Source organism: Mustela erminea, chromosome X (assembly GCF_009829155.1).
Source record: "Mustela erminea isolate mMusErm1 chromosome X, mMusErm1.Pri, whole genome shotgun sequence".
Taxonomy (NCBI): domain Eukaryota; kingdom Metazoa; phylum Chordata; class Mammalia; order Carnivora; family Mustelidae; genus Mustela; species Mustela erminea.
Genome location: NC_045635.1, coordinates 33,597,829 through 33,621,116, shown reverse-complemented (window position 1 = coordinate 33,621,116; position 23,288 = coordinate 33,597,829). Strand labels below are relative to the sequence as shown.

The 23,288-nt window shown below is 42.6% G+C and overlaps 1 protein-coding gene across 2 annotated transcripts in view; it reads left to right on the top strand.

Annotated features, from left to right (window-relative positions):
* SRPX (sushi repeat containing protein X-linked) overlaps nt 1-23,288 on the top strand; it is a 117,309-nt gene that overhangs the window by 68,895 nt on the left and 25,126 nt on the right. For both annotated transcript variants that reach the window (XM_032329854.1, XM_032329853.1), the window contains 3 exons: nt 2,495-2,616; nt 3,312-3,491; nt 5,210-5,343. In XM_032329854.1, the coding sequence (XP_032185745.1) occupies nt 2,495-2,616; nt 3,312-3,491; nt 5,210-5,343 (436 nt within the window). The remainder of the gene's footprint in view (nt 1-2,494; nt 2,617-3,311; nt 3,492-5,209; nt 5,344-23,288) is intronic.

The following is a 23,288-nucleotide window of genomic DNA, read 5'->3' as shown; positions in this document are numbered from 1 at the left end:
TAAATAAATCTTTAAACTTGTGACTACATTAAACACTTACAGAGAAAGCTTATAAGAAAAAAGAGAAGTTTGCTTCTACCTTCTTTTCTACCCCAACGCCATGCCCCACGAACAGCTGGGTGAATAGTTGGACATACCTCCAGAATGCTTTTAAAAATGCATGATTCCCTTTGTGAAAGTTTGGCTAAATATTGTTTTAATCTAGCACCTGGGCCTGTAACCCTGCAGTGATCTGCTTGGCCTTCATTGTCCCTAGAGGCCACTATTTCATGTCGGCATGTTCACATCCCTGCCTTCAAGTTCATGGCCCTGTCAGACCAACCCACTGAGTGTGCACCTGCAGACAAGATACCTCTGATTCGCCGCCCCTCTGAACTACACAGCAAGGCAGCCCTTGTTAGAATCTGACCCAGGCAATTATGGGCAATAAGAAAACATCTTTTACAGGGAAGATGTTGAGTCTTTCACCCCGAGCAAGACATTTTGTTCCTACATCCTGATTATTTCTCCCAGTACACCATTTAGCTTAAATAATCTTACTGACTGTGTGCCTCCTTGTAACTGCTTAAAGGAGTTACAAGTTACAAGTTACTCCTTGAGTATTAAGAAAATTATATACTTGCTGTCATATCTACATGTCACAAACCTCTAAGGAGAAATTTTAGGCAATTGGGATTAAAGAGTAAGTCACAGTTGATATAAACAGGGGTTGGTTTTTATTGATCTTGGAACTTTGGGGCCTAGAACAATGCCTGGTCTATGCCCTAGCCCATAATAGGTTCTGAGATCTTGACAACTACAGTTGCTCTTGAAATCCTGCATAATAAACACCAAGTAATGGGTCACCAGATGACTGTGTTTGTCTAGCACGGATATAGACCTTGGCATCTTTATGGGTCGCCTGTGTGTTATGGTTAGAAACGTGACTGTTTCAAAGACTATCTTAGTAGCCCCCAGCCTTCCGTTCCAAGCAGCTGTCTGCTTCTAGACTTCTATAGCCCGAACCAGCAGAGGCTTGGAGCAGGAGGCTGCGGGGAACACACTCCAGACAGAACGAGGAATTCTGAGAAGGCTGTCTCGTCACCTTTTCAGCTCTCACTTGGGCTCCTTGCTTCTCCAGCATGTCTCTCGTACAAGCTACTGTTCTATGGTCCCCTTCTGAGAGGGAAGGTTCTAGAGAGCAAGTATGTCTCCAAAGCAGGTGCTTCCTGTGAGTTCCCGCAGTTACTCCTCATGGCTGTTATGTGCAGGCCACCGATGAAAACGGAGTCTCCGAGAAGTCAGCAACCACCCATATTTGAAGCCTGATTCCTCTCAGGGTTATCTGCATTTTAACCATGCTTCAGTTCATACCTTACAAGCACACACCCTACCACCTCTGTGGAAGGCTCTGGCACACGTGCGTTCTTAGCAAATATTCTCATCGTTGCTAAGAACTGTAGTGAGAAGGCAAATTAAGTATCTGTTGGAAAACCAACCCATCAGCCTGGTATTCGATCATGCTGTCCGAAACTACTGGTGTTCTCATCAGACAGCCAAGAAGAAAGATGCTAGTCACCCTAGCCGTGTGATCTTGGGCAAGTTTCCTAAGCTTTTGGTGCCTCAATTTCTCTGTGAAATGGAAATAATAATTCCTATCTCATGGGATTGTGTGGAGGATTAAAGAAACCAGTATGTGAAAAATACCTAGAACCATGCCTAAAATGTGTATATAGTGTTTATGTACGTGCAAAGAACTATTACTAGTACTACTACTACTACATTAGGATAATCAAGGAATCACAATAAACTTGCCTTTTGCTCAGGAAAGATCTCCACACTGGGCCAGAGAGAAAAAAACTAGAGCTAATTCTAGCACCCCCCTGTAAACCCAAATTGCCAATGGCTGCTTGGACTATACCCTCAAATGGTTTTCCTCACAGAAAATTTGTTCATCCTTCCCAAAGCGAGGTAGTTTACGGTTCTCCTTGGAACAAAGTTGGGGCGGGAAGAAGACTTGGGGCCCTGGCTTCTCAGCCTCTGCCATCTTCTCTTGTATCCTCCAGTGAGAAAAATGGATCCATACTTTCCAGGAATTGGGGACTTCCATGTTCTGGTCTCAGACTTCTCTTCCAAAGCAGAATAAAGCTCAGGAAAAGCTGTGTTCTTCAAGAAATCTTTGTTCTAGGGGCACCTGGGTGGCTCAGTGGGTTAAAGCCTCTGCCTTCGGCTCGGGTCATGGTCTCAGGGTCCTGGGATCGAGCCCCGCGTTGGGCTCTCTGCTCAGCAGGGAGCCTGCTTCCTCCTCTCTCTCTCTGCTTGCTTGTGCTCTCTCTCTCTCAAATAAATGAATAAATAAAATATTAAAAAAAAAAGAAATATTTGTTCTAGTCAAACCTGACCTAAAGGCTGCCCCTCAGTATCTCCACATCCAGTTAGTGCCTATGATGACCTAATTGTTGTTAGGCCTTTAATGACCATGTTTGGTGTTCCTGTTTTTTTCTCCCCTTTTAAGTGTTATTCTAAAAGGCCTCCCCCCAGGCTCGAATTTTCCAGAAGGAGACCACAAGATCCAGTACACAGTCTATGACAGAGCTGAGAACAAGGGCACTTGCAAATTTCGGGTTAAAGTACGAGGTAAGATTACAGCTTCTTGGCTTTTTCCTCTCTTTTCAAGAGCAAAACGAAATCGGCCCTCCAGCAGGAACCCTTTGTGAGTGCCCACTGCCACGGGGATACTTGCCAGCTTCGGATTAGCCTCTGATGATGAGGCGAGGAGAAGGGTGCCATCTTAAAGCCGGAATTTCACAATACAAATCCGGATGAGGTTCAGTGCTGGCAGATTATTTGAGGCCCGAGAGAGCAGTAAGCTAGTCTCGCATGAGCCCACAGCTGGCTATCCCAGAAGAATATTATTTTGATAACGTTTTCCTCCCTGGGCTTGGGTGACCAGCTAAAGCCTGAAAGTCCTTCTATAAAGGAAGTTGAGAGCCCCCTAATTTGGGCCACCAGGAGTCCATGTTCTTGGTGTTCCAGAACATTTATTCTCCCTGAAAAAAAAAAAATACTTTGAAGATTTATTTTATGCCTCATGCTTTGGGCAGCTAATGATGAACCCTCTTTACTCTTCTGGGCTCAGCCTCCTCCTCTGTAACACAGGAGGCTAGAGCGCTTGATTTCAGTGGTCTCATTGCCATGAAGGTGACCATTCCAAGGCCCACCCACTGGCCAGAGAGTCCTATGCCCCCTCACTCATTCACAGGCTGGTATGGGCTGGGCCTCTGTGGAGGGGAGCTCGGCACTGAGCACCCCCTGGCCTTGTGTCCCTACAGTCCGACGCTGTGGCAAACTCAACGCCCCGGAGAATGGTTACGTGAAGTGCTCCAGTGACGGCGACAATTACGGGGCGACCTGTGAGTTCTCCTGCATCGGTGGCTATGAGCTGCAGGGCAGCCCTGCCCGAGTCTGTCAGTCCAACCTGGCCTGGTCTGGCACGGAGCCCACGTGTGCAGGTACGCGTGCAGCCCTCTCTCCCGCCAGCAGCTGAACCTAAAGACCCTTGGGTTCTGGATTCCAGTAGAGGGAGGGAGGATTTCACTCCATACACTTCGAGAGGTTCAGTGCCACCCCTCTTCATTGGACGGGTGAACACGGTCCTCAGATTTCGAGGGCAGCTGTCTCACCCACCCTCCTCCTTGGCTTCTGTCCATCTTTGAGTTTCTCTTTCACGTCCTCTAAGGAAGAAGCTGGAGGCGGGAGCCCAGGGCCCACTGTTCGCGACTGTGTGAATCAGGAGAGTCTGCTTTAGGTACCTGTGTTCTTCCCTTCTACAAATGGAAGGGTCTTTTTTTTATTATTATTTTATGCAAAGCCAGGACACTACTACGTATGGACAATATAATTCCCACTTTGCAGCACTGGTTTGAAAGTCACACAGACCTTGGGCATTCGGGACTTTTCCTCCTAATGCCAAATGAGCAAGATAATACCTACTACTTGAGTTGTTGTAAGGGTTAAATGGGGTTATATCCACTGAACAGTGGGATAGAGCAGTGCCTGGCCTGGGGCAGGCACTCAGTGCATGTCCACTCTTATTAGCAAGGAAACGTAAATTGGGCTGCGTAGTGATCATGGTGTGAAATTTGGACTAGTCAGAAAATTGTGGACATATCTTTTATTTATATACTCTGCTTTCCTCCTTATTTCGGGGTACTTTCTCATCTTTATGCTTTCCTTTAATCCCAGCCATGCAGGGTGGAGCAAGAGAGAGAGAGACACACACACGTGTAGACCATCAGCTGAATGCCCAAGGTTCTTCAGTTTCATATCTTAAAGTAGAAAGAACATACCTCTTTCTTTCCCTGTCTCACTTCCTGAGGCAGGGAAAGTAATGCCCATCCTCCCACCACCTCACCCCACAGCCAAGATGTACACATCCTGATCCCTGGAACCCATGAATATATTACCTGACATGGCAAAAGGGACTTTGCAGAGGAAATTAAGAAAGAATCTTGAGATGCAGAGGCCATCTTGGATTCTCCAGGTGGACCCAGTGCACGCACAAGTGTCCTTATAAAAGGGAGGCAGAGGGGGAGAGAGAGAGGGGGGCAAAGATGCCAGACTACTGACTTCGAAGATGCCAAGAAAGGCCTCACCCCAGGAGACAGAGGTGACCTGTGAATGTTGCAAAAGGCAAGGAAACAGATTCTTCCCTAGAGCCTCGGGGGGTGGGGAGCAACATTTTGACTTCGGCCCAGTGAAACCCATTTGAAACTTCTGACTGCCGGGGCTGTAGGAGAATTTGTGCCTGTTAAGCCCCTAAATTTATCGTGATCTGGGAGAGCAGCAAGAGGAAACCAGTATAGCTCCCCATTCCCCAACCCAGTGCTACTTGGGACCATCTCCCAAATAAACCACTTACAACTGGGGTGCCTGGGTGGCTCGTCGGTTCCATGGCCTACTCTTGATTTCACCTCCGGTCATTATCTCATGGTCGTGGGATCGAGCCCCGCCTCGGGCTCTGTGCTCAGTGAGAAGTCCTCCCGAGAGTCTCTCTGTCACTGCCCCCCACCTCTCCTTTTGCCTGTTCGCCCCTCCCCAAAAAAAACCAACTGGAACTTTGTCTTGGGGTTTACTTGCGCGTTTGTGTATGGTCTGGGTGTCATCCCAGGCCATGCTGAGCCAGAATAAGTAGGGGGTTTCTCATCCATCTGGCCCTTTCTAATCCCAGCCATGAATGTCAACGTGGGTGTCAGAACAGCAGCGGCACTTCTGGATCAGTTTTACGAGAAAAGGAGACTCCTCATTGTGTCTGCCCCCACAGCCCGGAACCTTCTCTACAGGCTGCAGTTGGGAATGCTGCAGGTGAGTCCTTACGGCCAGCCGGGCCCAGGTGCGGAGGGGCGGGGTGTACAGCTCTCCCAGGAAGGGCCCGGTGATTTCATTAAAGGCCAAGGTCAGATTCAGGGCCTTGGCTATTTTCCAGGACCTCCGGAAACTGGCGCTTTAGACCTGCCGCCGTTCATTACTGGCTCTGGGGCATAACCTGATGAACATTGAGTCCCCAGAGCTAACCTAGTTGTTGTGCAACTAATAGGGTTTCTTTGTCTTGACCGGTAAGCCCAATCGACCTGCTGCCCAGGGCTAGCCAAAGAAGAGTCTTCTTTGGTGGACCTGTCCGGGAAATGCCTATGCTGGAGGCTGTCATTCTGTTGTTTGCCCAAGAGGCTGGCTCAAGGGATGAGGGGAGTCCAGGGGCCTTCAGGCCCCAGATCCTGCCCTGGGGAGCTTCCCTCACCACAACCCCCCCCCCCCCCCCCCCCCCCCCCCCCGCCAGATCCTCTCAGAGTGACAGCTGTCTGTAAGAACAGTGGTTCTCAGAGTGTGGTCATCATCATCACCTGGGAGCTTGTTAGAAATGCAAAGTCTCCCCCATCTCAGACCGATGGGGTCTAATTTACTTTTTAACAAGACCTCCGGGTGATTCCTGAGCAACTGAACGTTTGAAGCACACTTTTCTAGGAAATGTGCCCTTCTGAGCTGTGTACATTTTATAACTACAAAACGAGGCAACCAGAGTCTTTTGGGAGAGAAATTAGAAACAGAAAGGATCAAACTAGAGCTTGCTAGATTTTGTCCAGAAGCTGGTTTGGGATAACAGCAACTGACCATGACTGAATGCGGAAGAGTCAGGATGTTCTGCCGGGTCGTGGGCACTGTGATGCACCTTTTTTTTTTTGCTATTTTTCCCCCTTTATTAATCTTTTTTTTTCTTTTCAGCTAACAGTATTCATTGCTTTTGCACCACACCCAGTGCTCCATGCAATCCATGCCCTCTCTAATACCCACCACCTGGTACCCCGACCTCCCACCCCCCCCAAACCCCTCAGATTGTTTTTCAGAGTCCATAGTCTTTCATGGTTCACCTCCCCTTCCAATTTCCCTCAACTCCCTTCTCCTCTCCTTACTACAGTGAACAAAAATAAGACTAAGTGTTCAAACAATCTTGGTTGATGGGCACCTGGGTGGCTCAGTCCGTTGAGTGTCTGATGCTTTCAGCTCGGGTCATGATCTCAGGGCCGTGAGATGCAGCCCCACTTTGAACCCTGAGTCGGGCTCCATGCAGGGTCTGCTGGGGATTCTCCTCCTCGTCCCCTTCCCCTGTTCATGTGCTCTCTCTAGCTCGCTCGCTCGCTCTCAATAAAATCTAAAAAAAAAAAAAAAAAAAAAAAAAAAAAAACACCAAACCCAATTTTGGTTTAATAGTTTACGGTTTTACTTCTCATCTCAGCATGTATACGATGAATAAGGATTAGTCTTTCTTCCTTCTCCCCATGTACTCGAAAGGTGCCCATAAACTCAGAAGAACCATGTAAAGTTTTTATTTTTTTCCCTTCGACAGAAACTCAGTCCATTACATTTTTACCCCCAATCCCTGCCACCTTCCCTGCCTCCCTCCATCTCTGTATCGCCCTGTCCCAGTTGGGACTTCTCTTCGGGTGTCACAGGGCTGTACGACTCCACTGTGGGGGAGATTGGCCTCGAAGGCTACACAAGCATATGTTTCCTCATTTCTTCTTCATTTTGTAGAAAAATGAATAAGCCAGGCAACTTGCTTTTCCTCTGTTGGCAAGCTTTTCCTCTGTGTTGCTTATGCTCTGTGCTTTTGGAAGTGAAATTTGATGGGAACACGGCCCTACTCGTTCATTTGCGTGTGGTCTGTGGCTGGTCTTGTGCTCCCGCGGTACAGCTGACTAGTTAGGAAGGAGACTTTCCAACCCCGGGAAGCCTAAAATAGTCACTCCCTGGCTCCTTACCAAAAAATGTGTGCTGTCCCCTGCCCTAGTCTAGCCCATCTTTTCGGGTACTTGCTAAATTACAAATTAAATCATGCTGATGTTGGCAGGCAGAGTCCAAAGGCTCAGAATGGGGTCCCTGAGGACCAGCCACGAGGGTCCCTGTGTGCACCAGGATAGAAGTCAGATGCAAGCCAGCAGTGAAAGTGGAGTTGATGGAAGGTGTGGAGAGAATGCAGGTAGAGAGCGCCCGGGGAAACTCCGAAAGGGAAGGAGAGAGTGCCTTTGTTCAAGGTCTGCGATGTTATTGAGGATCGTGCTCTGGGGTACATGTCCTCTCAGGCATCCGGGAACCAGTTCGAATGAAGACGAGGACCCGCATGTCAGTCCTTAGAGCTGGCGGGGGCGGAGGGGGGTGTTTGGTTTTGAAGAGGCCTAGTGTCTTTGGTCTGGAATGTGCATCTGATGACTTCCTCGGGCCATTCTCACCTGGTCCTTCCTTAGATGTCATCTGTTTGAAAGAAGTCATTAACACCTTGTCCTTTACAAGGAGGACCTACGCTGCTTGCATTATAAGGCACGTGTAAAGCAGGGATGCAAGAGTAGGAGTAGGAAAAGGAGCAAAAAGCAGATTTTCATGGAGTCCTTCAGTTTGCCTAGCTCAGTCGGAGAAGCTACTTGCTATCCAGGTGTTTATATGTGACCCCCTGCCCACCCAGCATATTTTCACTGGTGTTCTAACCAGAGCCTTCAAGGGACAGTTTGATTGACATAGGACATTCAGTTAGAATAATAAAAATACGTATTTCTATCCTTACCAATTCCATCACCTTCTGGAGGGCTGCTTCAGTGGAACGGTAGTAAAATACTTGGTGTTACAGTAACTCAGGAGTTTAAATTTTCTTTCCTCATTAGGCCAGATTCATCTTATATTACTTTGCTGTTACCAACTGCCATTGCTCTTTCCGATGTGACCTCCTGGCGTGTGGCTGAGGAGACCACATTCCCAAGCCTCTTGCCAAGGGCTGACTCACAGGGCTGGAACTTTCTTTTTTCTCTTTTTAAATTGAGGTATCACTGGGGCGCCTGGGTGGCTGAGTCCGTTAGGCATCTGACTCTTGGTTTCAGCTCAGGTCATGATCTCAGGGTTCTGAGATCGAGCCCTGCACTGAGCTCCACAGTCAGCACAGGGTCTGAGATTCTCTCCTTCTCTGCTCCCACTCACTGGCTCATGCTCTCTCTCTCTCTCTAAGATAAAATCTTTAAAATAAAAAAATAAGGGGCACCTGGGTGGCTCAGAGGGTTAAGCCTCTGCATTGTGCTCAGGTCATGATCTCAGGGTCTTGGGATCGAGCCCCGCATTGGGCTCTCTGCTCAGCAGGGAACCTGCTTCCTCCTCTCTCTCTGCCTGCCTCTCTGCCTATTTGTGATCTCTGTCTGTCAAATAAATAAATAAAATCTTAAAATAAGGGGCGCCCGGGTGGCTCAGTGGGTTAAGCCGCTGCCTTCTGCTCAGGTCATGATCTCAGGGTCCTGGGATCGAGCCCCGCATCGGGCTCTCTGCTCGGCAGGGAGCCCGCTTCCCTCTCTCTCTCTCTCTGCCTGCCTCTCCATCTACTTGTGATTTCTCTCTGTCAAATAAATAAATAAAATCTTTAAAAAAAATCTTAAAATAAAAAAATAAATTGAAGTATTATTGACCTGTAACTAGTTATATGGCACCACGAGTCAGTATTGATATAGATTACAAAATGATCGTCACAATATCCCAGTTAACATCTGTCACCAAACCTAGATATAAATTTTTTTATGAGAACTTTCAAGATCTACTTTCCTACTTTCTAATAGACGATAAAGTATCATTAACGACAGTCTCTCTGCTGTACATTATGTGCTCGGGACTTTTTATTTTATAATTTGAAGCTTGTACCTTTCGGCCCTCTTTACCCACTTCACCCATCTTCCCACCCCTGCCTCATGAAAACACCAGTCTGTTTGCTATATACAGGAGATCGCTTTTTATTTTTTTGTCGTCTTTTTCAGTTCTTGGAGATTCCACATATAAGTAAGATCATACGGTATTTATGTTTTTCTGTCTGATTTATTTCACTAAATATAATGACCTCAATGACTATCCATGTCGTTGGAAATGGGAAGATCTCATTCTTTTCTATGACTCCGCAATATTCCATTGTGTGCATATACCACATTTTCTTTATCCACTCATCCATTGATGGAAAATTAAGTTGTTTCCAGGTCTTGGATATTGTAAATAATGCTACGGTGAACATGGAGGTGCAGATATCTTTTGATAGGGTTTCGTTTTCTTCAGACAAATATCCAGAATTGGAATTGATAGATCAGATGGCAATTCTATTTTTAGCTTTTTGAAGAACCTCCTTACTGTTCTCCACAGTACCTGCACCACATTCCCACCAACAGTGCACAAGGTTCCCTTTCCTCCACATCCTTGCCAACACTTGTTTCTTGCATTTTTGATTTTGGCCATTCTGACAGGTGTGAGGTGATATCTCATTGTGGTTTTGATTTGCATTTCCCTGATGATCAGTGATGTTGAGCATCTCTTCATGTACCTGTTGGCCATCCGATGACTTTCTTGGGAAAACATCTGTTCATGTCTTCTGCCCATTTTTCAGTTGGATTTTTGTTGTTTTGTTATTGAGTTGTATGAGCTCTTTATATATTTTGGATATTAACCCCAATCAGATAAATGATTTGTAAGTATTTTCTCTCATTCAGTAAGTTCCATGTTCATTTTGTGGATGGATTCCTTTGCTGTGCAGAGCTTTTTGGTTTGACATATTCTTACTAGTTTTTGTTTTTGTTTCCTTTTTAAAATTTTTAATTATAGTATAATTAGCATATGGTGTCATGTTTTAGGTGTACAATATAGTGATTTAACAATTATATACATTACTCAGTGCTCATCTAGATAAGGGTCTCCTTTAATCCTCATCAACTATTTTACCTGTCCCCCTACTCACCTACCTCCCCCAGCCTCCCACCAAGCCCTATGACCATCACTTCTCTGTAGTTAAGCATCTGTTTCTTGGTTTGTCTCTTTTTTCTTTGTTTTGGTTCTTAAATTCACATATAAGTGAAATCACATGGTATTTGTCACTCTCTGACTTATTTCACCTCAAGGATTATACCCTTTAGGTTCATCCATGTTGTCACAAATGGCAAGATTTCATTCTTTTTTATGGCTGAGTAATATCCCATTGTGTGTGTGTGTGTGTGTGTGTGTGTGTGTGTGTGTGTGTGCGCACGTGCATGTGTGTGTGTGTGTACCACATCTTTAGTTTGCATTCATGTATTGATGGACACTTGGTGTGTTTCCAGAGTTTGGCCATTGTATATAATGCTGCAGTAGACATGGGGGTGCATATATCCTTTTGAATTAGCATTTTGATATTCCTTAGGTAAATACCTGGTAGTGGAATTACTGCATTGTATGGTAGTTCTGTTTTTAACTTTTCGAGAAAATACTGTTTTCCACAGTGGCTGTACCAGTGTGCGTCACTACCAACAGTGCACAAGGGTTCCTTCTTCTCTACATCCTCACCAATACTTTTTCCTTTCTGTGTTTTTGATTTTAGCCATTCTGACAAGTATAAAGTAGTATCGCATTGTGGTTTTAATTTGTATTTCCCAGATGAGTGATGTTGAGCATCTTTTCATGTGTCTCTTGGCCATCTGTATTTCTTCTTTCGAAAAATTTCTGTTCATCTCTTCTGCCCATTTTAATTGGACTATTTGGTTTTTTGAGAGTTGAGTTCTATAAGTTCTTTACATATTTTGACTACTGAGCCTGTATTGGCTATGTCATTTGCCAGTGACGTTCTGTAGGTTGCCTTTTTGTTTTGTTGATGGTTTCCTTTGCTGTCCAGAAGAAGCTTTTTATTTTGGTGTAGTCCCAATAGTTTGTTTTCGCTTTTGTTTCCCTTGCCTTGGGAGACCTATCTAGAAAGATGGTGTTATGGCCAGTGTTAGAGAAATTACTGCCTGTGTTCTCTTCCAGGATTTTTATGGTTTCAGGTCTCCCATTTAGGTCTTTCATCCATTTTGAATGTATTTTCCTATATGGTTTAAGAAAGAGGTCCAATTTCATTCTTTTGCATGTGGCTGTCCAGTTTTCCCAACACCACTTGTTGAAGAGACTATTTTCCCATTGCATAGTCTTGCCTCCTTTGTCAAGGATTAATTGACCATATAATTGTGGGTTTATTTCTGGGCTCTCTATTCTGTTTCATTTATTTATGTGTCTGTTTTTGTGCTTATACCATACTGTTTAGATTACTACAGCTTTTTTAAAAAAGATTTTATTTATTTGACAGAGAGAGAGCACAAGCAGGGGGAGAAGCAGAGGGAGAGGGAGAAGGAGACTGCTCTCTGAGCAGAGAGCCCGATGCGGGGTTCAATCCCAGGACCCAGAGAACATGACCTGAGCCAAAGACAAGACACTTAGCCAACCGAGCCGCCCAGGTGCCCATCTACAGCTTTTTAGTTTATCTTGAAATCTGGAATTGTGATACCACTAATTTTGTTCTTTTTCAAGTTTGCTTTGGCTATTTGCATTCTTTTGTGGTTCCATATAAATTTTAGGATTGTCTGTTTTAGTTTTTTGAAAAATGGTGTTGGTGTTTTGATAGAAATTGCACTAAATCTGTAGATTGCTTTGGGTAGTGTAGACAAATTAATAATAATTGTTCTCCCAATCCATAAGCATGGAATATTTTTGCATTTCTTTGTGTCGTCTTTAATTTCTTTCATCAGTGTTCTATAATTTTCAGAATACACATCTTTGACCTCCTTGGTTGAGTTGATTCCTAGGTATTTTACTGTTTTGATTAAATTTATAAATGGGACTGTTTTCTTAAGTTCCCTTTCTGCCACTTGATTATTAGTGTATAGAAATACAATGGGTTTCTGTACTGATTTTGTATTTTCTGCTCTTACTGACTTCATTTATTAGTTCTACTAGGCCTTTGTTGGGGTCCTTATGGTTTTCTATATGTAATGTCATGTCATCTGTAAATAGTGAAAATTTTAGCTTTTCCATACCAATTTGGATGACTTTTTTTTTGTTGTTGTTGTTGTCTGATTGCTGTGGCTAGGACTTCTAATACTATGTCTCATAAAAGTGGTGATTATTAGACCTACTTCTTTTGTTCCTGAGCTTAGGGGAAATGCTCTATTTTTCACCATTGAGTATGATGTTAGCTGTGGGGTGATCATATATGGCCTTTATTATGTTGAGGTGGGTTCCCACTAAACTCACTTTGTTGAGAGGTTTTTTTTTTTTTTTTATCATGAGTGGCTGTTGTACTTTGTCAAATGTTTTTTCTCCATCTGTGGAGATAATCATATGGTTTTAGTCCTTTCTCTTATTGACGTAATGCATAACATTGACTTGTGAGTACTGAACCATCCTTGCATCCCAGGAATAAATCTCACTTGCTCATGGTGAATGATTTTTTTTAATGTATCCTTGGATTTGATTCGCTAATATTTTGTTGAGAATTGTTACATCCATGTTCATTAGAAATACTGGCCCGTAGTTCTCTTTTTTTTTTTGTGGTATCTTTATCTGGTTTAGGCATCATGGTAATGCTGGCCTCATAGAATGCATTTGAAAGCTTTCCCACCACTTATAATTTTTGGAATATTTTGAGAAGAACACGTATTAACTCTTTATCTGTTTTAAGATTTTATTTTTACCTGAGACCAAGAGAGAGACAGAGCACAGCAGAGGGAGTGGCAGGCAGAGGGAGAAGCAGGCTCCTCGCTGAACAAGGATCATGATGCAGGACTCCATCCCAGGACCCTGGGATTATGATCTGAGCCAAAGGCAGGTGCTTAACTGACTGAGCCACCCGTATTAACTCTTCTTCAAATGCTTGGTAGGATTCACCTCTGAACCCATCTGGTCCTGGACTTTGGTTTCTTAGGAATTCTTTTATTACCGATTCAGTTTTATTGCTGATCTGTCTGTTTTAATGTTACATTTCTTCTTTTTTTGCTGCTTTATTTTTTAATTAACATATAGTGTAGTGTTTGTTTCAGGGGTACAGGTTTGTGATTCATCAATCTTAAACAATACACAGTGCTCACCATAGCACATACCCCCCCACCAATGTCCATCACCCAGCCACCCCATCCCCCCCAACCCCCTGTCTACTCTAGAAGCCCTCGGTTTCTTTTAGATTCACTTTTGGGAGGTTACATGTTTCTAGGAATTTCTCCTTCTAGGTTGTCTAATTTGTTGGCATTTAGTTTTTCATAATATTCTCTTCATGATTGTTTTTCTGTGGTGTTGGTTCTTATTTCTCCTCCATGATTTTGTTTTAGAGTCTCTCACCTTTGTATTTTTGTTTTTGTTTTTGATTAGTCTGGCTAAATATTTATAAATTTTATTGATCTTTTTAAAGAATCAGCTCCTGGTTTCATCGATCTGTTCTATTTTTGTTGTTGTTGTTGTATTTCATTTGTTTTTGCTCTAATCTTCATTACTTCCTTCCTTCTACTGTTTTTTTTTACTTCTTCTTTCTGGTTCTTTAGTTGTAAGTGAAATTGTTTGAGATTTTTCTTGCTTCTTGAGGTAGGCCTGTACTGCTATATACGTCCCTCTTAGAACAGCTTTTGCTGCATCCCAAAGACATTGGACCATTGTGTTTTCCTTTTCATATGTCACCCATTATTTTGTAATTTCTTCTTTTATTTCTTCCTTGACCCATATATTGTTTAGTAACATGTCATTTAACCTCCATGTATTTGTTTCTTTCCAAATTTTTTTCTTTTAGTTAATTTTAAGTTTCAAAATGTTATAGTCAAAACAGATACACGGTACAATCTCTGTAAGACTTTGTTTTGTGGTCTAACATGTGATCTACTCTGGAGGAATGTACCATGTGCATTTTAAAAGAATGGGTGTTCTGCTGGTTTGGGATGGAATGTTCTGAATATATCTGTTGGTATATCTGGCCCCCAGTGTGTCACTGGAAGCTGCTTTTTCCTTGTTGATTTTTCTCATTGAATTAGCCATTGATGTAATGGGGTGTGAAAGCCCCCTACCATTACTGTATTCCTATCGATTACTTCCTTTATGTTTATTAGCTGCTTTATGTATTTGGGTGCTCCCACCTTGGATGCATAAATATTTACAGTTATTAAATCTTCTTGTTTGATTATCCCCTTTATAATTATACAGTGTCCTTTTTTGTCTCTCATTACATTCTTTGTTTTAATGTCTGTTTTATCTGACCTAAGTATTGCTACCATGGCTTTTTTTTTCTACTTCCATTTGCATGACAAAAATTTTTCCATCCCTTCAGTTTCAATCTGCATGTGTCTTTAGGTCTGACATGAGTCTCTGGTAGGGGGGACATAGGTGGATTTTGATTTTTTTATCCATTCTTACACCCTATGTCTTGATTGGAATGGTTAGTCCATTCACAATTCATACTGATAGGGATGTACTTATTGCCACCTTGTTACTGGTTTTATGGCTGTTTTTGTCATTCTTCTCTGTTCCTTTCTTCTTTGCTTTTTTCTCTTATGATATGTTGGCTTTCTTTAGTGATGTCCTTGGATTCCTTTCTCTTTATTTTTTGCATATATATTACTGTTTTGTTATTTGTGGTTGCCACTGGGTTTAATATATAACATCTCTGCATATTAAGTTAAAGTTTGCTTTAACTTAAGTTTGAATCCATTCTAAAAGCCCTAAAGGTTTACTCTGCTCCATCCCCAACCCCAGTTTTAGGTATGGGGTGTCAAACTTTACATCCTTTTATTTTGTGAGTCCCTTGACTGATTTTTATAGATATATTTAATACTTTTGTGCTTCCTACTTTTCTTATTCCTGCTTATGGTCTTTCCTTTTCACTCCAACACTCCTCTGTAACATTTCTTACAAAAGACTGATGTAGTGGTGATGAATTCCTTTAACCTCTGCTTGTCCAGGAACTTTATCTCTCCTTCTATTCTGAATGATAGCCTCACTGGACAGAAATCCTTGGTTGTAGGTTTTTCTCCTTCAGCACTTTGAATATGTCCTGCCACTTCCTTCTGGCCTGCAAGTTATCTGCTGAAAAAGCAGCTGACAGCCTTGTAGGGTTTCCCTGGTATGTAATGGTTTTCTTTTCTCTTGCTGCTTTTAAAATTCTTTATCAGTGCTTTTTGCCATTTTAATTCCTGTGTTTCTTGGTGTGGACTTCCTTGGGCTGAATTTGTTGGGGGGCTCTCTGTGCCTCCTGGATTTGGATTTCTGTTTCCTTCTGCAGATTCAGGGAGTTTTCAGCTATTACTTCTTCAAATAAATTTTCTGTCCCCCTTTCTTCTTCTGGAATCCCTATAATGCAAATATTATTATGCTTGATGGTGTCACTGAGTTTCCTTAGTATATTTTAATTTTTTATTCTTTTTACTCTACCATTCAGCTTGATTGCTTTCCATTACCCTGTCATCCAGGTTGCTGATCTGTTTTTCTGCTTCCTCTAGTCTATTTATTCCATCAAGCATGTTGTTAATTTCAGTTGAGTTCCTCATCTCTGATTCTTTTTTTTTATGTTTTCCTTCTCTTTGTTGAGAGTCTTACTGAGGTCCTCCACTCTTTTCTCAAGTCCAGTGAGTACCTTTATGACCATTACTTAAAATTCTCTATCAGATATATTACTTATCTCCATTTATTTTAGTGCTCTTGCTGTGATCCCCCCCAATTCTTTAATTTGGGACATATTCTGTCTCCTCATTTTGCCTAACTTTCTGTGTCTGTTTATGTGTTAAGAATGTCAGATACATCTCCTTCTCATTCTGTAGTGTCCTGAAGAGCAAAGTATCCTGCTCATCAGAACGTGTTTGCCTGTTCTGAGCAGGGTTTGGTCCCTGTGTTGTCGCTGGGCCAGAAGTATAGTAGCACCAAACTGAAGGGTCCTTTCCATGCATTGGACCCCAGAAGCTTTCATTGGTGGGTGGCTCTTGCACTCAGACCAGGAGTTTGCTCCCGGTTCACTGCTGGGGCCAAAGTCGAATTGATATGTGTGGTTTTTTTCCCCTTTCCCCAGGGCAGGAGACACTTTGGGAAAGGTGCTAGCCCCTGTTGGGGTTGCTTACACACTGCTGCACTTGGAGCGCAACCTTGGATGGATTCCTGCCAAGGGTGTATTGGAGGAGAATGGAGGGAGGTAGTGTAGAGTGCCAGCAAGGTGCCAGGGCCCACTGCTAGCCAGATAGGTGAAGAGTGCTGGTGCTGCACTGGTCCTGCTGGTGTCCGTGTATCTACATTGGAGGGGTCGAGTAAGAGGCCCTATAGCTCTTCTGTTCTTAGAGAAATCTCTCCAAGATCACTGCCTCTCCAGTATACACTCTGAGATGAATAAACAGATCTTTTCTCCATATGCCCCAAACATTTTTCAAACTGCTGTATCTGTGCTGTATCTCAGCAGGGCTTTCTGTTATGCTGCCCCTTTAAGGGCAGGGACTCAGTTTCCTGTAGCCTTCAGGCTCTCCTGCATCTGAGAACACTATTTATTTATTTATTTATCTTATTTTTCAGTATTTCAAGATTCATTGTTTATGTACCATACCCAGTGCTCCATGAAAGACATGCCCTCCTTAATACCCACCAGGCTCACCCATCCCCCCATCCCCCTCCTGTCTAAAACCTTCAGTTTGTTTCTCAAAGTTCACAGTCTCTTATGGTTCATCTCCCGCTCCGATTTCCCCCAATTCACTTTTCCTTCTCCTAATGTCCTCCATGCTATTCCTTATGCCCCACAAGTAAGTGAAACCAGATGATAATTGACTCTCTCTGCTTGACTTATTTCACTCAGCATAATCTCCTCCAGTCCCATCCATGTTGATAGAAAAGTTGGGTATTCATCCTTTCTGATGGAGGCATAAAACTCCATTATATATATGGACCACATCTTCTTTATCCATTTGTCTGTTGAAAGGAATCTTAGCTCTTTCCACAGTTTGGCAACTATGGTCATTGCTATGAACTTTGGGGTACAGATGGCCCTTCCTTTCACTACCTCTGTATCTTTGTGGTAAATACCCAGTAGTGCAATTGCAGAGTCATAGGGTAGCTCTATATTTAATTTCTTAAGGAATCTCCACACTGTTTTCCAAAGTGGCTTCACAAACTTGCATTCCCACCAACAGTGTAAGAGGGTTCCCCTTTCTCCACATCCTTTCCAACACATGTTGTTTACTGTCTTGTTGATTTTGGCCATTCTAACTGGTGTAAGGTGATATCTCAATGTGGTTTTGATTTGAATCTCCCTGATGGCTAATGATGATGAACAATTTTTCATGTGTCTGTTAGCCATTTGTATGTCTTCTTTGGAGAAGTGTCTGTTCATGTCTTCTGCCCATTTTTTGACATGATTATCTGTTTTGTGTGTGTTGAGTTTGAGGAGTTCTTTATAGATCTTGGATATCAGCCCTTTGTCTGTAGTGTCATTTGCGAATATCTTCTCCCATTCCGTGGGTTGCCTCTTTGTTTTATTGACTGTTTCCTTTGCTGTGCAGAAGCTCTTGATCTTGATAAAATCCCAAAAGTTTATTTTCACTTTTTTTCCTTTGCCTTTGGAGACATGTCTTGAAAGAAGTTGCTGTGGCTGATGTCGAAGAAGTTACTGCCTATGTTCTCCTCTAGGACTTTGATAGATTCAGGCCTCACGTTGAGGTCTTTTATTCATTTTGAGTGTATCTTTGTGAATGGTGTAAGAGAATGGTCAAGTTTCATTCTTCTATACATAGCTGTCCAATTTTCCCGGCACCATTTATTGAAGAAACTGTCTTTTTCCCACTGGATATTTTTTCCTGCTTGGTCGAAGATTAGTTGACCATAGAATTGTGGGCCCATATCTGGGCTCTCTACTCTGTTCCACTGGTCTATGTGTCTTTGTGCCGGTACCACGCTGTCTTGGTGATCACAGCTTTGTAGTAAAGCTTGAAACCAGGCAATGTGATGCCCCCAGTTTTGTTTTTCTTTTTCAACATTCCCTTAGCAATTCAGGGTCTCCTGGTTCCATACAAAGTTTAGCATTGTTTGTTCCAGCACTTTGAAAAATTCTTGTGGAATTTTGATTGGGATGGCATTGAAAGCATAGACTGCTGTAGGCAGTATAGTCATTTTAGCAGTGTTTATTCTTCCAATCCATGAGCATGGAATGCTTTTCCATCTTTTTGTGTCTTCAATCTCTTTCATGAGTGTTCTGTAGTTCCTCAAATAGAGATCCTTTACTTTTTTGGTTAGGTTTATTCCCAGGAATCTTATGGTTTTTGGTGCTATCTAATAAATGGAATTGATTTCTCTAATTTCCATTTATTTATTTTCATTGTTAGTGTATAATAAATCAACTGATTTCTCTACATTGATTTTGTATCCTGCCACATTACTGAATTGTTGTATGAGTTCTAGTAGTTTGGGGGTGAAGTCTTTGGGTTTTCCATATAAAGTATCTTGTCATCTGCGAAGAGAGAGTTTGACTTCTTCTTTGCCAATTTAAATACCTTATATTTCTTTTTGTTGTCTGATTGCTGTTGCTAGGACTTCTAGTACTATGTTGAACAATGGTGGTGAGAGTGACTATCCTTGTGTTCCTGATCTCAAAGGGAAGACTGTCAGCTTTTCCCCATTGAGGATATTTGCTGCGGGTTTTTCATAGATAGATTTTATGAAGCTGAGGAATGTTCCCTCTATCCCTATACTTTGAAGCATTTTAATCAGGAATGGATGCTGTATCTTGTCAAATGCTTTTTCTGCATCAATTGTGAGGACCATGTGGTTCTTCACTCATCTCTTATAGATTTCTTCTATCACATTGATTGATTTGTGAATGTTGAACCACCTTGCATCCCAGGGATAAATCCCCTTGGTCCTGGTGGATAATCTTTTTAATGTACTGTGGGATAATATTTTTAATGTAATGTTGGATCCTATTAGCTAGGATCATATTGAGAATCTTAGCATCCATATTTATCAGGGATATTGGTCTGAAATTTTCCTTTTTGTTGGGGTCTTTGCCTGGTTTGGGGATCAGGGTAATGCTGGCTTCATAGAAAGAGTCTGGAAGTTTTCCTTCTGCTTCAGTTCTTTGAAACATCTTCAGAAGAATAGATCTTATTTCTTTGAATGTTTGGTAGAATTCCCCAATTCTACCTGAATCCATCAGGTCCCGGGCGCCTTTTTTTTTTTTTTTTTTTTTTTTTGGAGGTTTTTGATCACTGCTTTGACCACTGGCGAGTGGTTTATCAGTCTTAATGATTCTTTCAAGAACCAGCTTCTCGTTTTGTTGATGTGTTCTACTGTATCTCTAGTTTCTATCTCATTGATCTCTGCTCTAATCTTGATTATTTCCCTTCTTGTGCATGGGGTTGGCGTAATTTGTTGTTGCTTTTCCAGTTCTTTAAGGTGTAAAGAGAGCTGATGTATTCTGGATTTTTCAAGTTTTTTTGAGAGAAGCTTAGATGGCTATGTATTTCTCCCTTAGGTCTGCCTTTGCTGTATCTCAAAGGTTTTGGACTGCTGTGTCTTCATTCTCATTGGTTTCCATGAATTGTTTAAGTTCTTCCTTGATTTCCTGGTTGATCCAAACATTTTTAATAGCAGGGTGGTCTTTAGCTTCCAAGTGTTTGAATTCCTTCCAAACCTCTTCTTGTGGTTGAGTTCCAGTTTCAAAGCATTGTGGTCTGAGCATATGCAGGGAATAATGTCGATCTTTTGGTATCGGTTGAACCCTTATTTTTGACCCAGTATGTGGTCTATTCTGGAGAAAGTTCCATGTGCCCTTGAGGAGAATGAGTTTTCTGTTTTAGGGTGTAATGTTCTGTATATATCTGTGAGGTCCATCTGGTCCAATGTGTCATTCAAAGTTCTTGTTTCTTTACTGGTTTCCTGCTGGGATGATTTGTCTCTTGCTGAGAGTGGCATGTTAAGTTCCCCTACTATTAAAGTATTCATATCAATAGGACTCTCTATTTTTATTAACAGTTGGCTTATGTAGTTGGCTGCTCCCATATTGGGGGCATAAATATTTAAAATTATTAGATCTTCTTGGTGGATAGACCCTTTAAGAATGAGGTAGTATCTTTCTTTATTTGACTACAGTCTTTAGTTTAAAATCTAATTTATTTGATATGAGAATCACTACCCCAGCTTTCTTTTGAGGCCCATTGGCATAGAAGATGCTTCTCCATCCCTTCACTTTCTGTCTGGATGTATCTTTAGGTTCCAAATGGGTCTCTTGTAGACAGCATATGGATGGGTCCTGTTGTTTTATCCAGTATGTAGCCCTATGCCATTTTATGGGAGTGTTTAGGCCATTCACATTGACAGTGATTATAGAAAGATACGTTTTTATTGACATCATGTTGCCTGTGAAGTCCTTGTTTCTATAGATTGTCAATTTCTGTTCTATGTCACTCTTGGGTTCTTTTTTCTTTTATAAACCCCCTCTTAATATATGTCGTAGTGCCAGCTTAGTAGTCACATACTCTTAAACCTTGCCGGTCTTAGAAGCTCTTTATCTCTCCATCCATTTTGAATGTCAGCCTTGCTGAATAAAGTATTTTTGGATGCATGTTCTTCTCATTTAGTGCCTGAATATGTCTTGCCAGCCCTTTCTGGCTTTCCAGGTTTCTGTGGACAAGTCTGGCATTATTCTAATGGACCTTCGTCTGTACATAAGGACTCTTACCCCTAGCTGCCCTCAGCAGCTCCTGTCTAAAACTATGATTTGTGAGCCTCACAATTAAGTCCCTTGAGGTCTTCCTAGATTTGTGGATTTTTATGGCTGTTCTTCTTGCCCCTAGGACCTGAAGGCTTGTTCCTTTCCCCAGACTGGGAAAATGTTCATCCAGAATTTGTTCAACTATATCTTCTAGTCTTCTCTCTTTCTCCACCCACTCAGGGATCCCAATAATTCTGACATTGGAACATTTCATCACATCATTTATTTCCCTAATTCTGTTTTCATGGCTTCTAAGATGTTTGTTCCATGCCTCCTCCTGATCCTTTTTCTCTACCATTTTGTCCTGTAGATCACTAGTTCTATCTTCTGTCTCGGTTACCCTAGCTGTTAGAGTATTTAGATTAGAATTGATCTCATTGATAGCATTTTTAACTTCTGCCAAGTCGGGTCTCCCTTTTGCCCTTAAAGATTCTATGTTGTCACTAATGGTTTTCTCCATCCTAGCCATTGCCTGGATAATTGTTAACCCTGACTCCCTTTCTGACATACTGTTTATGTCCATATCCTGTAGTTCTGATGGAGAGGGCACAGTCTCTGAATTTTTCCTCTGTTGGGTGTTCCTTATCCTAGTCATTTTGGTGAGAGGTGGTTGAGGGAATGTATAGCTGAATGTATCAACCACGATCCTGCAAGGTGCACCCTGGAATGCTTCTAAGCAATCAGAAGTTGCCACCAGAAAGAAAGAAAAAAGATAGGGGAAAAAGAAAACCCAGCCAGAATGAACACCGAAAGTAAGATTTATAAGTATATAAACAAAAACAGACAAACAAAAAGACTGACAAAAGTAAATGACAAGGAAAAAAAAAGAACTCGCCAAAATGAACCCCAAGAATAAGATTTATATAATACCAGAAGAAAAACAAATACACAAAACACTGACAGAAGAAGATGGGAGGGTGGTTATAAATCCTGGATGTGGGCAAGGAAGGTTATTTTGGTTCTTCCTGGGTGTATCTTGATATCTTTGTTAAAGGACTCAACTTTCTACAGATAAAGGGAAATTAAAACTGGTTTATATATAGGGGTAGTATTGATTAGGGAAAGAGGATTACCTTGAAGCTTATATCTGTATGTATATTTTAAAAAGTAGAAAAGAAAAAGAAAATACAAGTATACATATGAAAAAAGTTCACGTTAAAAGGTTATTATGGAATATGTTGTATTAAACTTCTAGTTGTAATGGTAGGTAAGTTAAAGAAAGAATAAGAATCGTGAGAATGAATTTTTTAAAAAGCTGTATCTATGAAATAGGTTTTAGGGAAATACTGGGAACTTAATATATTGTTTTCTTCTGATATTTGGGGCTTTACAGTTTTATGGGGACCCTATGGTGGTGTCCTCTCCTTCTATCTGCTGGCTTTCTGGGGGAGGGGCCTGCCATGTTGTTTTTCAGTCATTCTCGCTTGGGTTGAGTCCTCCTGCCCCATATCAGGGGGGCTGGGCTCGGTGGAAATCAGTTTTTCAGGCTTTTGTTCTCTGGAGGTTCTTGTTCTTTGGTGGCTTTTTGCAGCTTTTCAGAGATTTAGAGGAAAGCAAACTGCACCCAGACCTCTGTCTCAGAGAAGCCTCAGTCGGCTCTCTTCTGGTTGGTCCAGAACACACAGACTCCCCCTCTGCAGTCTCCACTGAACCATGCAACTCCCATAGGCAGTGCACATCCCCAGCCACCGTCTCAGGGGTTGCCCAAGTGCCTGCCTGTCCCTGCACCCCCGTACCAAAACCATGAGCGATAATGGTCCAGGGAGCCCACTTCTGGGGGCTGCCCTTTCCGGGACTGCTGTCTGAGGACCAGGCCAGGTGTGCTCATTCACTTGGCTACCCCACATCTGCTTCTGCCTCCAAGGGGTCCCTTCCAGAGATCGAGCTGAGTTCCTTCAGGCCCCGGCTGGGAGCATCCCGACCCTTGGCCGGTCCTAGAGACTGCCAGCTAGCACCTGCATGGAGCTCTCTCAGGTGCAGGTGGGGAGTGTGGTTCAGATTCCAATTGCACAGTGTGTGCAGAGCACAAAAGGCTGTGGTTCTAGAGAGCGTCCACCAGACTACCTCAAGCTGTGCAACCCTGGGGGCTCCAGGACCAGGAACTGGAGGCTGTGCTGCCACACTCTCTCTGGCATGGGTGGTCGCCAGTTGTGGCTGTCCTGGGTCCATGGGCTTAGGCCCAGGCCCGTGACCACCAAATTCCACCAGTTTCCCTTAAGATCTTTTGCTCTTTGTGAGTGCTTTTAACCAG